At 34.2% G+C, this 17,350-nt stretch overlaps 1 protein-coding gene across 1 annotated transcript in view; it reads left to right on the top strand.

The window, feature by feature from the left end:
• Window positions 1–17,350, top strand: part of MUC19 (mucin 19, oligomeric) — a 56,534-nt gene that overhangs the window by 7,372 nt on the left and 31,812 nt on the right. Inside the window, exons 3-17 of the mRNA XM_046662970.1 lie at window positions 284–426; window positions 1,558–1,728; window positions 3,294–3,476; window positions 4,140–4,328; window positions 4,416–4,532; window positions 8,048–8,276; window positions 9,081–9,198; window positions 9,659–9,719; window positions 9,941–10,038; window positions 11,860–12,070; window positions 12,770–12,892; window positions 13,273–13,396; window positions 14,831–14,966; window positions 16,472–16,564; window positions 17,215–17,299. Of these exons, the coding sequence (XP_046518926.1) occupies window positions 284–426; window positions 1,558–1,728; window positions 3,294–3,476; window positions 4,140–4,328; window positions 4,416–4,532; window positions 8,048–8,276; window positions 9,081–9,198; window positions 9,659–9,719; window positions 9,941–10,038; window positions 11,860–12,070; window positions 12,770–12,892; window positions 13,273–13,396; window positions 14,831–14,966; window positions 16,472–16,564; window positions 17,215–17,299 (2,081 nt within the window). The remainder of the gene's footprint in view (window positions 1–283; window positions 427–1,557; window positions 1,729–3,293; window positions 3,477–4,139; window positions 4,329–4,415; window positions 4,533–8,047; window positions 8,277–9,080; window positions 9,199–9,658; window positions 9,720–9,940; window positions 10,039–11,859; window positions 12,071–12,769; window positions 12,893–13,272; window positions 13,397–14,830; window positions 14,967–16,471; window positions 16,565–17,214; window positions 17,300–17,350) is intronic.

Below are 17,350 nucleotides of genomic sequence, written 5' to 3'. Positions count from 1 at the left end.
TGGCCTGTCCATGAGAAGAAGAGTTTCTAGTACACATTGACCAAATCTTCACAGCTGTGTTCATCTTTCTTTCTTGAAGTCTTAGAACTAGGACAAAATGGTATAGATATGATGCTTAGGTCAATAAGCGGTATCTGTTGTGCTAAGTGCTGCCAGAATAAGGAGACTTACATGAAATAAAATACGTCTTTTCATATTCACAATCAAATCACCTTTGTGTTTACAATACTGTACTCAAATAAAATCTTCTGTTATTCACATTAGGTGGCTTTTTGCTCGGTAGTTCGTCCTTTGGTGACTCAGACAGAAGAAAGAAATCTCATATTTCACTCCTTAACACTGGAATTAGTGCTTCAGGAGAGGCTGAAGACAGGTGGAGAGAACCTCAAGACATTATTAGTTTAGAGTTAGAAGACACCCCTGCAGGTACTGTTAGAGAAAGTGCTTACCTAGGAAACCAGCGCCTTTTTTCACTTGGGATAATCTGATGATCTTTGATTTGCAGCACACGGGCTTAATAGTAATAGTGGAGAACCAGTGGCACCAATTCTGGTGCCAATGAGAGTAATGAGTTCTGTCTTTAGAGAATTTTCGCAAAGATGTTTACAGTAAATTAAGTTTTTTCCTGGTGATTTTTACTTTCTATGCTATCGTTCTACTTAGTACTTTTATTGTGGTGATCAATTATTTTTATGTCATATGAATTCATAATTTAAAATGCTTCCTGGACCCAAATTTAGTGCAAGGACTCTCTAGTCACATTTCTGTCTCCAAACACAATTCATTTTCTATACTAGGATTCTCTCTTTAAATTGCATACTCAATTTGCCATGTAATATTATAAAGCAGGATTTCTAATTAGTTTGTGGCCTGCAACTTTGTTTCATTTGGAAAAACATTTAAATTTCTTTAGGTGGGGCACAGCCTCTCTGATTCAACACACTTCTCCCTATTGGCTGATTCCAACTTCCACTTTACTTGCCTGGTCCTGTAAATCTCATAGTTCATATCTCTACAAAAATTGGAAAGAAGGAGATCCAATGAGGAAAATAACTTCAATATTTTATATTAAAATTTGATATTTGAGTTCAGGTGGTGCTAACTGAAAAGGGAGAAACAGCTTTAGGTGTAGAGGTGAGGTTGAAATATCTTTAGGAAGATCACAAAAGTTTCCTGTCTGTCTAGTTATCTATTTTGGGATTGACAAACTCAGTATGACGAGTAAGTTTACGCAGATGTATTTGCTCTTGTTTACAATACTGAGGTGTTCTTTGTTCATGCTCTATAGAACACAGTGAAACTTTATCTTAAATGGCTCCAATGCTTCACTTTTCTTACGGAATTCATTCAAACCTCACGGTAAATTGGTTGCCGTGCACACCCCTGATTATACTGGGTGGAAATTTATAGAGAAAGATACACGGAGAAGAGGGGGAGGATACATTCAAAACTATAATGTAGGCCTAGTTCAAGCAATGTATGTACATACATTAATTTCTTATACAATATGAATGAATGCAACTTTTCTCTGATAATGATTGTATTTTTGTATGGTAGAGGAAACCAATTCAGCAAGCGATCTTGTCAACCTTGTCTCTGGTGGTATGGAATTTGGTGGCATTGCTTCAAACCAAAATGAAATCGGTAGGGGTCCATATGGCCAGAGTGGATTTGATGTGGATGATGTATACGGATTAGCTGGCTCTGATTCTGCTGCTAGTGACACAGGTATTCTACGTTGTTTCTTAGTTTCTGTTTTTGACAGAAAAATAAATCCACTAGCCAAACAGGGATTTGTGGTGTAGTTTTGGACCAATACAGATTTAGCGTTAAAGGAACTCATGAGGAAGATTTTTAAACTGTGTGATTCTTAAAGAATCTGTGTTATGTTCAACAGAAATCAGCAATTTCAACATTTTAGTGAAGACGCGAGTAGATTTAGTGCTTTTATGAAGGAGCTTGGACTTGGAAGGAAGAGATCCAGTTTTTATTCCCAGTCTTTCTCACTAACCCTCTCTGGACTTTGGGAAAGCCACTTAAACTCTGTTTCCTGGTTTTGTCACAAGGAACAGAAAAATTTTGGTCTCATGTGTCTTTCTGGCTTTTGCAAGGCTAACTTTTTAAGTTCTATTACTCATATTTAAAGTGGATTTCTTGAAAAAGATTGCCAGAAAGAATAAATTCACAAAAGTGCAGGTAAACAGCATTTTATATCCAGAAATTAAAGCCAGTGAAAGAAGTGATGGTCAATAAAGTAAAGTAAATCTAAGTATTTTCGTGTTGGAGCAATTTATCTTAAAAAATGTGGAAATTGGTGGAAACAGGAAGAATAGCCAGGAGTTTGTTGATAAATCCATGAGCTTTGACTTTTATGTCAGTGGATCAGGAATTCTTATCCAGACTTTATCAGAAAAAATGCAAATAATTTACATCTTTTTTTAATTGCTCCTGATAAGTTTAGTCTTCCATTTGCCTTTTGATTTTGGACTTGGTGGTGAAAAGAAGCGTGAATTTGGATTTGATCTTGGTAGTTCTGGCTCATGTGGAGGTGGTTCCAGTTGTCTTGAAGGAAAAAAAACGTTGGTAAAGATGAAATAGAGAACAGCGGAAAATCAAGTTCTCGTTATCTCAGTGTTACTATTTAGGCTTTGCACATAAAAAGTAAAGAGCCTTAAGTTGTGTTTATATATTCCCTGGTGACAGTCTTTTTTTATTTCAGTAGATAGCATTAACACAAGAAGTGGGGCTGGAGTTAACAGCAGCGTCTCTGGAAATTTGGGATTTGGTTTGGGGACATCTGGTCAAAAGAGACTGGAAATCAGTAGAGCTGACTGGAGTTGAAATGAGCAGCAGAGGATCTGCTGGGGGTGAATCCATATGTTTCTGATCAGATGCCTGTAGCGCACATATTCCAACTAAGATTCTTCCAAGAAAACTTAAAATTAAATTAAGTGATTGGTTAAAACTCCTTTTCTTTAACATTTTAACAGCAAACTAACAAATGAAGATTAATTTTTAATAACATTTGATTTTTCCATCAGTTGGAACTGAGTCTTTTGGTTAGGAACTTGGAGCAGGGAAGGGCAATGCTACATTTCGTTTTGGGGCTACTGGTTCAAGTTCATTTGGTAATAGTGGCATTAGTAGCAAAACAGTTGAAGGAAACTGAATGGGTGGTCTGGCAGATCTGTTTCCAGTGACCTAGGGATTGCTATCTCATTCTTGTGCATAGAAATTTCTGAATCATAAAATGTTTACAATATGCTCTGTGACAATCATTTTATATTCTGCAGGTGACACCAGTTTGAGAAGTGAGAATATATTTGTTGGTGATAGCTTTGGAAATTTTGAATCCAATTTAGGGGCTTCTGATCAACAGGGATTTGGAATCAATGAAATTGGAGGAGATGCAATGAGTGGCAGTGGATTTGTTGGGGCTGGATTCAAAGGCCTTGACTATGATGCCAGTAGCTCAGGTATTCCAAATAAGACTCATTCGGGAAAATTTATAATTAACTAGTTAAAATACCTCTTTAAAAAAATAACATTTATCAAAAATCTAGTTAATTAATGAGGATTAATTTTTAATAAAATTTTGATTTTTTCATCAGTTGGAACCTGGTTTTTGGTTGGGAACTTGGAGCAGGGAACGGTGATGCTGCATTTGGTTTTGGAGCTTCTGGTTTGAATTTGGATTTGGTGTTTGGGCATTTGGTGAAAAGGAATCTGAAGGCAGATAACTGATAGAATGGGCAGCAACATGGCTGTTGGGCCTGGATCCATCATTTTCAGGTCCAGTGCCCATAACTCAGGCATTCTGAAATTGAAATGGATTTCAAAATTTCATTATTTTTTAAAATAACATTTTAGTTTCCCTTAGAGAGAAGGACCTAGTTTTCTAACTTTGTAAATGGAGAAAGGAAAGGTGGAACTAAATTTCCTTTTGAAAATTCTGGTTCAAATAGATTTGGTGACAATGGCTGTGGTGGTACCTACTTTGACGGAAATGGAGTAGGAGGTTAGGGAGGCTCTAGTTTCAGTGCTCTAGGTATTGATGGTTAATTTCTCTGCACAGAACAATTCTGAATCATGCTATTCATTGAAAGTAATTCTTGTGACCGTCATTTTGTATTCAGCAGGTGGCTCAAGTTCAAGAAATAGTGAATATTCTGAATATTCTGATGGTGTCGCTGAAGATTCAGGATTCTATTTGGGGTCTTCTTATCAACGGGGATTTGGACTCAGTGGAATTGGAGGGAATGGAGATGATAGCAGTGGATATGCTGGGGATGGATACTTGAGTCCTGGATCTGATGTCAGTGGCTCAGGTATCCTAACTTGGACTCTATTCCCAAGAACCCAAATTAATTTCTTCCTTCTTTATTTCTTTTAATCACATTTTGATTTTCCATTAGGAGGATACATTTGGTCTTCTGGTTCTGGAAGTGGTGGAGGAAGGAAGCGTGAAGCTGGTGTTGGTGTTGGTGCTTCTGAACCAAATGAATTTGATGAAACTGGCCTTAGTGGTACAGGTACCTGTGATACTAGAAAGGATGTTACTGGATCTGGTTCCCATGGCTTCGGAAGTGAGATTTATTTCTGACAATTAGAAAGTCAGGAGTCTAACACACATTTTAAAATAACAGTGATAATCATAAACATTATTAATAATAATATAAAAAGCAAGCCCCAAATCCTGAAATGTGTTTGGATATGATCAGGCAAAAGCCATTTAATATTTGTTGGCATAGGTTGTGGAACTTGTTTTGTGGCTGTGGATATATTGATGTGGAATTGTTTCTGTTGCCTTTATGCAAAATGGATTTGGAGTTGCACAAGTTGGAGAGGCATTTAGAGTAGCAGCTGATTTGCCGGGCTTGAGCATTGCATCCTGCATCCGGTCTTGGTGGCTTAAGCTATGTTTGCAAGTCCATTCCAGAGAAGAGTAAACAAGTTTCATCCTTTTTGAAAATCTCATAAAATGTAATATTTCTACTTAATGGAAACATTAGATTAAATAATCTTGGGATTTGTGGTACACGTTGTTAGAAGAATTTTTATTATGATTTTGATGCTATTAGCAGTGTTGGAAAGTCTTGGCAGCCGCTAGACTAAATGATCATGGAACTGTGGGCAGAAAATCCACTTCTAATGACATGAGTGTTCTGAAAAATATCCAGGATTCATATTTAGAACTCAAATTTAGGATTAGTACTTTTTTCCTTTTTTTTTTTTTTTTAGTGAAATCTAGTTAGCAAGAGATATAGTGTAGTCTTGTAACGGTTGACCTCAGTCAGGATTGACTGTCAATGAATCTATTCAAAAAGGCTTGATCATACAGAAATAATAATTTTATTTTGGGTTGTTCTTGACCTTTGGATATCAATTTTGCGATCAACATTTCAATGGAACTAAGAAATTTAAGTCAGTCATTATTTATTGCCACTGATTTTGTTTAAGCACGGTTGGTACAAACGGTTTAAGAGACGCTGAATTTGTGAACCCCAGGTCTGCTGCCAATAGCTCAGGTGTTCAAATTTAGGTTTTGTTCCTGAGAAATGTACTAAGAAGTAATGGCCTCTTATATTTCTATTGTGGAGTTGTTATCAATTTGAGATTTTTCTGCTATTTGGTTGTCAGTTTTCAACTGCTTTCATTTTTCCAAATCAGATAGACTTTATGAATTAGTATTCTTTTTGGTAGTGTAGCTAATGGCAGTAAATCTAGTTGCTTTGAAATAGCAGGTTCTGTATCTCTTGACGTTAATATCTCTTGACATTAAGCATCTTGATATGAGCATCTTAGTTCATCTAGATTAGTGGTTTTCATACTTCCAGTTTCTGTGAATGCACAATCCTTTGCTCAGTTGACATCTTGAAAGGGTACCTAGATTTCCCCAATGTAAAACAATTCAAAGTAGGAGTAAGTTTGGTTGAAACTGGGATAGGAGACTTACAACCTTGTCTATTAAGCCTTTTTCTCTTTCCCTGAACAACTTCTAAGGCAATTAACTCAGAGTCAGTTCATTTAGTGGTGAGGCATTCAATTTTATTACTCCAACAGGTTGCTGAGTTGATAATATTTGTTTTCTTATACAGCTTCACATGGTTATAAGTCTGCTAGCATTAGCATTGCTGACCTTGGATCCATGTTTTATCCATCAAATTTAAAAACTTCTCCTATTTTACCAAGTAACATTATACACAGAAACAGCCTAATCATTTTGTATTAAAATAGGTGTCACAAGCTCATCTGACTACAGTACCTCTGGACCACTCAGTACTCCAGGTAGTTTGATTTATGACTTTCAGTGTTTAAACAGTTTATATATATGTAATGTATATGTGTTTATGGATATATATATAATTTTGAAATAAAATGTCCTGTTGACTATTAATTTTCTAGGACTTGATATAATCATGTGTTTCTCATGGTGATTTGAGCTTCTAAGTGCTCTTCTCTTTGAGTAGCAAAGTTTAGATGACCAGCTGGATATTTGAAACAATTTCATAAATAATAGAGATTAAATTATATTTTAAGGGACCCTGAATAAAACATAGCGCAATTTCTCCTTTATCATTTTAGATATATTATTTTAAAAATGACTTTATAAATAAATTATGAGTTCAATTTATTTCCACTCAAGATGAGTAAATACAACCTGTAGTAGAGAGAAGAGGCTTAAAAATATACAACAAATAGCATTGTGAAAAATATTTTAAAATTCTATTAAAATACTCCCTTTTGTTATTATTGTTGTTCTATTCTGCTTGCGTTTAGACTTTGCTCTAAAATTTCACGTAAGTTCATCTGGTTCCCCAAAGGGTCAGTGCATTAAAAATAAACAATCATGGGAAACTTAACGTTTAAAGGTATACAAAGGTATTCCCTTTGATCAGGAGAATTGAGTTTTGTTCATATATAGAAAATTGAATTATTAGTATTATATAGTAGACCGACAGTAAAATCTACCTTGGGCCTCTTTGGGTAGTGGCTTCCAAAAAAATAGGCTAGCAAAGTTCTATTTCCTGAAGTTGAAAAAATAGTTCTGTAGGGGATGCAGCATGTCTTAGTAATTGTACATGACTCAAAATGAATAAGCCCTTAATGACTTCTGAACATACAATGGCTGATTTTTTCCAAGAAAAAGTACGCATTTCAGAGATAAACGTGTATATGGCCTTAGCAAATCACAGCTCTCCTATAATCAAATTATATATTCAGGATAAGGAAGCCCACTGATGGCCTTCAAAATTAACTTCTAAATTCCCATGTAGAAGTCCAAGTATCCTGTATATTTAACATCACCATACACCTTGAAATTTAAATAATCTATGGATTGTGTTCCATAGAAAAAGGATCCCATATTCCGGAAGCAACTCCGAAATACTCAGAAACAGATGCAATTATTGGTAAGTAAAAATGACTCTAATTTCTATCCATATTTTTATGCCCAAACCAGCCAGTACCTAACGAGGTTACAAAGTAACCAAAATTTGAGTTTTAAAAATTTGTCATCCCTATTTGATCATTGTGTGTTTGAATGACATGAGATTTGTATCATTTTTCTTCTAAATATATACACACACGCACACATACACAGACAACACATAAATACATACATACATATATATACATATAAATGTACAGAAGTAATAAATTCTTTATACTTGTTTGATATAAATGCTACCTCACTTAGACAACATTCAACTCTTTACCAAAAGCAGAACAAACCACATCCTCCCTCCTTACATCCCTCCTCAGAGTACAGATAATTTCCTTTTCCAGTGGGAAACTAGATGTTTTTATTGATATGTTGTTTTAGCCAGAATAGCCAAATTTGGGTGTTTCAAAAGACTCAGGGACTACTTTTAGTGTATCTCCACAGTATGAGAGAAAGAAACTTCCGATTTAAGGTGGTAGCTGTGAGAATAGAACTTTTCAACGATTTTTTTCTTGGTACATAAACAGTTAAAAAAAATCAGCACTAGAAGGTACATTAATTCTTCTATACAGTTACGAATATTCTACTCTAAATATCTTCTAGGTGAAGCTTCAACTTGGGGCAAAGGAGCGTATAAGGCTTTCAATGGCCGGATCTTTTCCTTTGAGTCTTCCTGCACGTACGCTTTCTGCCGTCACTGCGTTGACTCTGGAGGAGATTTCAATGTTGAGATCAAACGAAATGATGATAATGAGATTGAAAGAATAACAGTTGTAATCGACAGTAATGACGTCTCTATTTTGGGTGACGGCATTTTAGTTAATGGAGAGAGGTAAATGTCATAGTATTTTGGATAAACTCTATAGAATTACTTGAAGTTACCTGAACACAAAGAAAAAAATGTTTAATATGGGAGAGATAGTACTCTTTCTATTTTGGTGCTCATATTGATATTTATAATAAATTCTTAGATAAGAGTTTGAAAAATGTATAACACTTTGCTATATGTGGGATTGTACGATATTATATTTATTCCTATAATAGCGCGGGGAAAAAAGAGTAGTTCTGTTGTTTGTCTATTTTGAGTATCTAGATTTTTGGGCTATATGCATATTCAACCAAATTGTTAATAGAATATTTCAGTTTTCATTTCGATGTTTAACACTAAATATAAATCTGAGATTTTACAATACAAATAAATAATACAATAAATTAAATAAATACAATAAATAAATAATACAAATAAAAATAAAAATTTTACAATTTTTAGAAGTAGCAATTCATATTTGTAAGGGATGGCATATTTGAATACTTTCCAGGATAAGAAAATGAGGCATAATATTCTACTTCTGAAATTTTCAAATTATTTGATCATTTTTTTCTTACACTGAACCAGTTTCTTCTTGTTCACTTCTCCAAAGCCCCAAAGATTTACTCATTGTTCCTTAAAAATTCTCCCCAAATTGGAAAAAAGCCATTGTGTCTCTTCTGAAATGATAAGAAAAAGAAAACTTTAATGTTTACTAGCCAGTATTATATTTATGATACTAAACATAGAAACATGAATTATCAGAAAATCATGTTATAAAAATACTATTCTTACCTTTTAAATGTACTTGTATTTTCTACTCTTCAGTGTACAGATACCATATAACAATAAGTTGATTCACATTAAAAAATATGGAGAACATAATGTCTTGAATAGCCGTAGAGGAATCCTGACTTTAATGTGGGACAAAAATAACAAACTCTCAGTAAGTCCATCTAAGATTTTCTTAAAATCCTGTGCTTTTCGTTCTTTACTTTCAGTTAGAAAAACAATACATTATAAGGAAAATAAGAGCTAAGGCTTGTTGAGAAATCTTTGTACACTAGTTACTGTACTAAAGATCTTATTTAATATTTAAAATATCTTGAAGTGCCTACTATTATTAATTTTATTTTACAGATGATGGAACTAAGGAAATGCAGGCTAATAAAAGTTAAATAATCTGCCCAAAGACACATAAGTAGAGGTGGAGTAAGAGGTGGGGTCAGGACCTTTTCAAATTCTAGATCCAGGTCCTTTAAAGGAGGCCCTGCAGTACATTCTGAGTATGTAACCAGCTTGGGTAGACTTGAACACAAGGAGTCCCTGCCCCTCTGTTTGGGTAAATTTTGTCTCAAGATAGTTTCAATATTTTATAAACATATACATGTGATTTTTTTTAAAAGCTCACTCTTCACAAGCAATATTCAACTTGTGGTCTTTGTGGTAACTTCAACAGCACTCCAGGTGAGATTTCAATGCATTATGTCTAAGAAAATTGTTCCCCAAAAGAAAATTATAAAGCAATTGCTCATATTTGGATAAATCTAGCACAATTTGCGTTTGTCTAAAGAATTAGAAATTGTTAAAATAGAAAAATATATTTATGTTGCCAAGCCCACAGTTAGCTTGAAAGTGACATACATATATAATGAACATTTTGAATTAAACATTACTTTCTTTTTAAGGAGACAATATCAACGAACACATTGCCAATAGTAAAATTCCGGGGGATTGTCCCAATGCTGTTAGTAAAAGCTACGAAGTTTGTGAAGATGGAGTACAGGTAAGAATTCATATTTCATCTCGGAGAAAATTTCAGTATTATTCCTTTGGTTTCAGTGTAGATAGCCAACATCCTCTTCCCAGCACTCATACCTTATTCTTAGAATTGTGCAACTGCTTCCGCTCCAATGTCCCTGTAGTTTGTTTCTCAGCTTTAGTCTAGCTGTACATGCTAAAATAAGGGTTTTTCCTAAAATGACATGATACTTACTATATATTGGTGTAACAATTCTAATTTCCTTTACACGATGTTTTAGTTTGTCTGTAAACTGACATGCTTTGCTTCTCCGTTATTATCTCTTGATGGGTACTGACTTGATCCTCAGTTAGAAATCCTTGTACTGTGTCCCTAAGAACTACTTTCTACTCTCACTCCCCTCGTTTGCCCCAATAACCAGTCTGAATTGTCATCCTCCATATCCTTTACCTACTTTTTGAAAAAGTTACAGATAGCCTTTTAGACTACACACTTGAAAAAATAGTCATCATTTACTCTGAATTTTCCACCATTGTGTAATTCTATGTTGAATTTGATAGATTTGTTTGATGACAGAATGAATGTTTACACATTCCTATTCAATCTAGAACAAAATTCTCAAGATCAAGATATATCTGGATAGTATGGGTAGAAGAGACTTTTGTTTTATTGATGATGGGTATTGCATTTGTCTTGTCATCTTCTTGCAAAGCAAGTTAAGCCATGACACTGTATGAGTTCATCTGCTATCTTCCGTGTGAAACTCCCCCCCCCCCCCACTGGTGTTTGCAGTTAGAATTCCTTTTCTTTTCCTATGTCACTCTATACCACTCATTGGTACTTATGATAAGATACCGTCTATAAAAATTTCCCGTATTTTCCTCATATGTTCCCTGTAAGATTATGAGTTCTATAATGATGTTTTATCTGTGTGGTAGTTGCATAGTGTGTAAGAACTTACTTCCAGTTGCTCAAAAATTTGGTTGAATGAATATATAAATTTATGTTAAAGCCAATGTATATTTAATAAGGACCTACTATATTGTATTAACGATACAATGTTATATTTCTTACCCTAAAGGAACTCTAATCTAGTGAGAAAGATACACAAAGGATAATAGATGAGAAAACATTGTAAAAAATTTTATTTCGTTTAATTTTATACCTCACCTGGAGAATGTTATCAGTTGCCCTAGGGCTTAATTAGTGTAAATTGTGCATTTGTTTTACAGTAGCTTTTACGTTTCTCTGAGAACAAACGTGGTTAAAATAGAAGACAGCTATGTGGTAGTTAAAATGTGTTGAAATTTGAACTTCTTGGGGGGTTCAATAATATATGTCTTTAGTTCCTTAAGCAACATGAAAACAAATATGTTGTTTCCAGGGCAAACTTACATGGTTCCTACCAAGAAAGCAGAGTCACTGTTTGCTCATCAAATATAAGCAGATTAACAGTTAATGGGCGAGTATCACTTCTGTCCATTGTGGTATCAGTCACTCACCATCAGTCTCTGGCATTGCCCAATCTCTCCTTTTCTTACCCTTTCCATTTTCTTGAGTTCTAAACTTCTTGTCACTTTTAGAGAAATTTTGGGTAAGTTTAGGTACAACCATTTTTGAAGTCCTTATATGGCAATCCAAATGCCAGAGGTGGAGTTCTTTGAGGAGTCACTGTACCAACTGTAATACTTCAAAACTCTCCATTTCAATCAGCATTCAACAACTCTCCGTGTCAAAGCTATGGGATATTATGCAAAAAACACTTTTCAATTTATCTTCTCATAAATATTCATTGATTGCCAATTTTTCTTATGTTTTAATAAAACTTCTTGCTTTATTTTGTAGCACTGTAACAAAATTATTGAAACCTACTTTGAGAAATGTGGAAAGGTTACTGCTTTATCCAGTGACTACAAAATGATTTGTGTTGATGAGTACTGCCAAAATGGAGGCAAAGAATCTACATGTGACACTTACTCAGAGTTGTCCCGCCTCTGTGCCTCAGATGGTCCTGGCACCTATGAATACTGGCGAGATGATTCTGATGTAGTTTGTGGTAAGTTTTTAATTTTATTATAAATTCCAAATTGGGAACTTTATATAGCACTTTAAAGTTGAGCTGTGTTTCAGGTAATCCTCTCAAATGACTGTAAGCGCTGGAAAGGTCCTTAGAGATGATAGAGTCTCGTCTCTCGCATTTGCTTATGAGGACACTGAGGACTATTATGGTGAAGTGACTTGCCCCAAGCCACAGTACTTTGTATTAAGTTCTTAATTGGGAACTTTATGGTCTTTACAATCAATAAAAGTCACTGGGGAAAATGAGTAATTCTGTAAAAACTTTAAAAAGAATAACTGGGAAAGTTATCAAAAGTATATTAATTAGTGCCATGGTTTTCTTTCAAAAAGATTAATAAAACATACATATGAGTTTCATGCAAATATAAATATACTTTCCGCTTATGTTTACCTCAATCCTTGTAAGTTAAAATACAAGTAGAACATCAATTTCAAAGTAATAAAGAAATGATATTATATATAATATGCATTTCCTCCAAGTTAAATATTGAATCATAAAATAATGCATGGGAAATTGGCATAATTTTGTTGTACTGAGTATCTTTAAAGACTGACTTGTATCTTGAAAATTAGTCTCAAAGAATCCTATTTGAAAAGCTCTCCATTAGAATGTTTTGTATTTATCACATTCATTTCCCTCTAATTTCCATGTATATGTATGTCTCTATTTCTCCAGAAAAACCTATATGCCCAGAAAAACATATCTACAAAGAATGTGGACCCTCAAATCCTGCAACTTGTTCTAATGTGGCTCCTTTTCAAGACAGTGAATGTGTGAGTGGTTGCACCTGTCTGGAAGGTAATACACCCTGTGAGAATATTTACACTAAAACTACTGAAAGTCACATGACTCAGGTATAGTGGGGTCTCCTCTGTAACAAGGTATTCAGTGAATTCACCTATTCGTAATCTATCCTTTTAGCAAACTGTGGAAAGGGTGGAGAGACTTTTAAAGTTAAGATGTATTTTTGTTTCTACAGTACCTGAGAGCCGTGGTACTCAGATCATTCTCTAGTCCTATATTGAGCTCAGTAGGACTGCTCTGTGCCTCAGAAAATTATCTACACTCTTGCAGTTTTTACACTTCAAAGAACTAGCTCAAGTGATTTCATAATATACTGCTTGAGAATTTACTGATGTTATATAGTTTTGAGATTAATCTTATACAATGTATTCTAGGTTATCTACTGGATGATATTGGAGAGAAAGGGAGATGTGTATTAAAGACTGAGTGTCCTTGTGAATCCAATGGAAAGGTGTATCAGTCAGGAGAAGTCCGAGAGGGTCCCTGTGGTTCTCAGTGGTAAGTGTGCTTTCTGTCCATATTTTATTGATAGTGAAATAATACTAATATTTTTACCTAATTTGAAAAAATTCCTAATTCCTCCCTTAAAAATCAACTTTTCAGAAATAAAAAGCAGCTCCATTGCATTTTCTGCATTGATATTTTGTCTTTTATTTTTCGAGGAAAGTTTAGTGTGTTTTTTATATAAAATATGTGAACTTTCTGTGTATTTTTAAAAGATAATGTTGATTCACCAACTGAAATAGTGTTTTGAATAGTAAACCAATTGGTGGTTGCCAATAGAGAGCCAAAAATAATGCAAGGGTATAGTTGCAATAATGAAACAATGATTATGCCAATTGCCAAGAGTATTTGATAAAATGTACAATCAGAAACAACCCAACACTTTTCAAATAATTTTTATATGAGGCTACACTGAGGAAGATATATTTAATCCAGAGTGGATTTTAATGTGCCAAAAATTAGTATAGATTATTTCTCTTTTAATTGAATAGCTTGATTCTTCTTTTGAGTTCAGCAACAATATGCTGATCAGAGAGATTTCCCCATTCCTCATTATGACTTTTCTCTGAAGCTCAAAATTTCTGTGGGACTCCAAAGGACTTTTCTAGGAATGTACTATGTTCTTGTGGAGAAATAATCAGCTTCAATGAAAACTAATCTATTATTTATATTGTAATATTCTCTCTATAAATAGGAAATGTACTGTTAGTGTGGTAATACTATATTAATAATAATTATGAATGACAAAAGCTATGATTTATTGAATGTCTATAACAGTCCTTTCTAAGAGAAATATAATGTGAGCCACAAATATGACCTACTAATATAATTTAACTTTTTTTAGCTTTTAATTTTAAAAAAGCAAAGAGAAACAAACAGATGGAATTAATTTTAATCATGTAATTTATATATCCAAAATATTGTCATGTCAGCATGAAATTAGTAGAAAAAGTTAGATTTTACAATCTTTTTTCATATTAAGTCTTCGAAGTGTGTGTGTATTTTACGTATACAGTAGGTCTCAGTCTGCACTAGCCTCATTTCAAATAATCAATAGCTATGTGTCTTTGTACTGTGTTGGACAGTGGAGGTCTACAATGTGGTGTGTAGCAGGTGTTTTAATACTAGAAATGAAATGTGTTCCATTTAAATAAACCCCTGAAATCCAGTTTACGAGTTTTTCTATGTTTAATGTGGGCAGAAATTATTATTTTAGTCAATGGAATGCAAGTCTTTTAAAATCCCAGGATACCACCATCAATGAGACTTTTATCAGAGCTGAGATGTTGAGTAGCAAATGAAGATGCTCTAATAAGGCTTAACTTAATGTCCTCATTTATGTTGTGATTTTTTAATGTTGTGATATTTATTTATATCATAGAAAAAACCCTGTTGATGACCTTTAACATAGCCATTGCATTTTAACAGCACATGCCAAGAAGCAAAGTGGTCTTGCACCGAAGCGTTATGTCCTGGCAGATGTAAGGTGGAAGGAAGTTCAATTACCACCTTTGATGGTGTTAAATACAACCATCCTGGAAACTGTCACTTCTTGGCCATCCACGTATGTAATAGCCTGGAACACTTGAGAAAACTGATATAGACACCAAATTATTTTTCAACCAATTTAAAATACAATCTTCACTTTAAATTATTATTTAAAAAAATAAATAACAAGCAGCCCTTCAATTATTGGTTGTATATTTCAGTATCTGTTTTCAATCACATATTGACATTGACAATCAGTATTACCTGCGATCCTTAGAAATTCCCTGCTAAACAAAAAGCAAACAAAATCATCTTTATCACTAATAATTTTCTAAATTCACTGGAAAACTATTTCCTTCTTTTACTTTTCTTTACATTTGTTCACTAGTGCCCCAAATAAAACTATCTTTTACATTCCATAAAGCATCTTCCTTTTTCAGCATTATTCCTTTACATTTATTTTTAGTTTTTATTTTTTTTTTTTGAGGAAGATTAGCCCTGAGCTAACATCTGCTGCCAATCCTCCTCTTTTTGCTGAGGAAGACTGGCCCTGAGCTAACATCCATGCCCATCTTCCTCTGCTTTATACATGGGACGCCCGCTACAGCATGGCTTGCCAAGCAGTGCCGTGTTCACACCTGGAATCTGAACCAGTGAACCCCGGGCCGCCGAAGCAGAACGTGCGAACTTAACTACTGTGCCACCAGCCAGGCCCCTATTTTTAGTTTTTATAATACAGCATCACCAGTATGATAGAGGCTATCCTGACATTTAGATTCTTTTCAGTACTAAAATTTTAAGTGATTTGAATTTCGATAAAAGGGAGATTTGGTTTTGTAGCCTGTGCTGTTAGCTAGCATGAGAATAAGCAATTTTATTTAATCTTCCTGGTAAGAAACAAAGATGAACAGAATTTGTGACTCCTGAAGTGAGAGATGTGGGTCAACATCCAGTGACCTGAAAAATGTAGGTGCTGCTACTAAAAGTCAATTCTCCAAATCTTCTTGCCTTGTTTTATGCTCCTCACATAATCCATGAGGATAGGGGATGGGCAGAGTGAGAGGGAAATATGCCAAAATATATGGAATATTTGCTCCATATAGATTAGAGATTTCTAGATCTTGAAATGAGAGCTGGAAGTCAATGTTTGACATGACTTATATTATGATTTTGCAAATTAAATACCTCTTGCATTGGATTTAAATAGACATTGTGGACTATCCAGAGAGTAAGCAAGCTATGTTACCTCTAATTCCTATTAGTCTCTACAGTGCAGCACAATTCTCTTGAAGGAGAAGACAAAAAGTAATGATAAAAGAAAAAAAATGATGACTATGAAAATCCACCGATCACAGACTACATTAATACAGCTTACGCACGATCCTCAGACCCTCTCTAAAGCTCTTGGCCAGTGCTCGACTGTGCCATGGACTGAACTAGGTTTCTATTTTCAGAGCAGGCTGATTGTATGTAGTAATTGTGCATATTTGAAAAGCAAATGTATATTGTGAATGAATTACATAATAATATATAATCAGTGACATTTTAGTAAACATTACAATGAAATGCATCTTTTAACAGGATGAAGATTGGTCTGTCAGTGTTGAGCTTCGTCCATGTCCAAGTGGTCAGTCAGGAACGTGCTTAAATAGTGTGACTCTTCTTTTGAATTCGGTAAGTAATCGGCTTCCTAAAGTTTATTCAGAGCAAAATCAAAACAACTACTTCAGAAATTCAGAAGTTTTGAGTTGAAGATGAAAGGCTTCACTGTATAAATTAAAAGCATACATAAGATTGTGCAGAAAATTGGTAAAGTCTCTGGAAGAGCTGGGTAGTTCCAAGGATCCTTAAGTCTGTCAAAATTACCATAGATACACAACTAAGGTGCTAATTACAGATTGCCCTTATGTGCTTATTAAATTATTAAACTCTGTGGATCATTTAAGAAGGCAATTCTATTTGTTTAGAATTTCATGTATTTGGAACTGACAATGTAAGTAGAAATAGACCAAAATGGGCAGGGAGGACACCTAGCTTGGCCTTTGACACCTACAAGCTATTCGACCTTACCTTCTTGGGTCTCAGTTTCCTCATCTACAAACTGAGGATGAAGAGTCCTTTACAATCCTCCTCAAAGAATTTCTAAGAGAAACAACAAAGCAAAGTATGAGGAATGCTTTTAAAATGTTCTATATTTTCGATATTTATAAATCAATCCAAAAAATTCAACGTTTTTATGGCACAAAATTTCAGGTTCAGATATTGCATTAAAATGAATTAATATTGTAAATTGATATGAACTAACAATGTGTTTTAAATATCAGTCTGTTTCAGTTGACAAATATGTATTCAATAGAGATGGAACAGTCACAAATGACAAGATTAGAAATGAAAGTTATTACTATTCAGGTAAGTTTAATAATGCTGTTTTAAAATAAATGTAAGATGCACTCATTTATT

Source organism: Equus quagga, chromosome 1 (assembly GCF_021613505.1).
Source record: "Equus quagga isolate Etosha38 chromosome 1, UCLA_HA_Equagga_1.0, whole genome shotgun sequence".
Classification (NCBI taxonomy): Eukaryota; Metazoa; Chordata; class Mammalia; order Perissodactyla; family Equidae; genus Equus; species Equus quagga.
The sequence above is the reverse complement of the archived record's forward strand: the minus strand, read 5'-3'. Positions and strand labels throughout refer to the sequence as shown.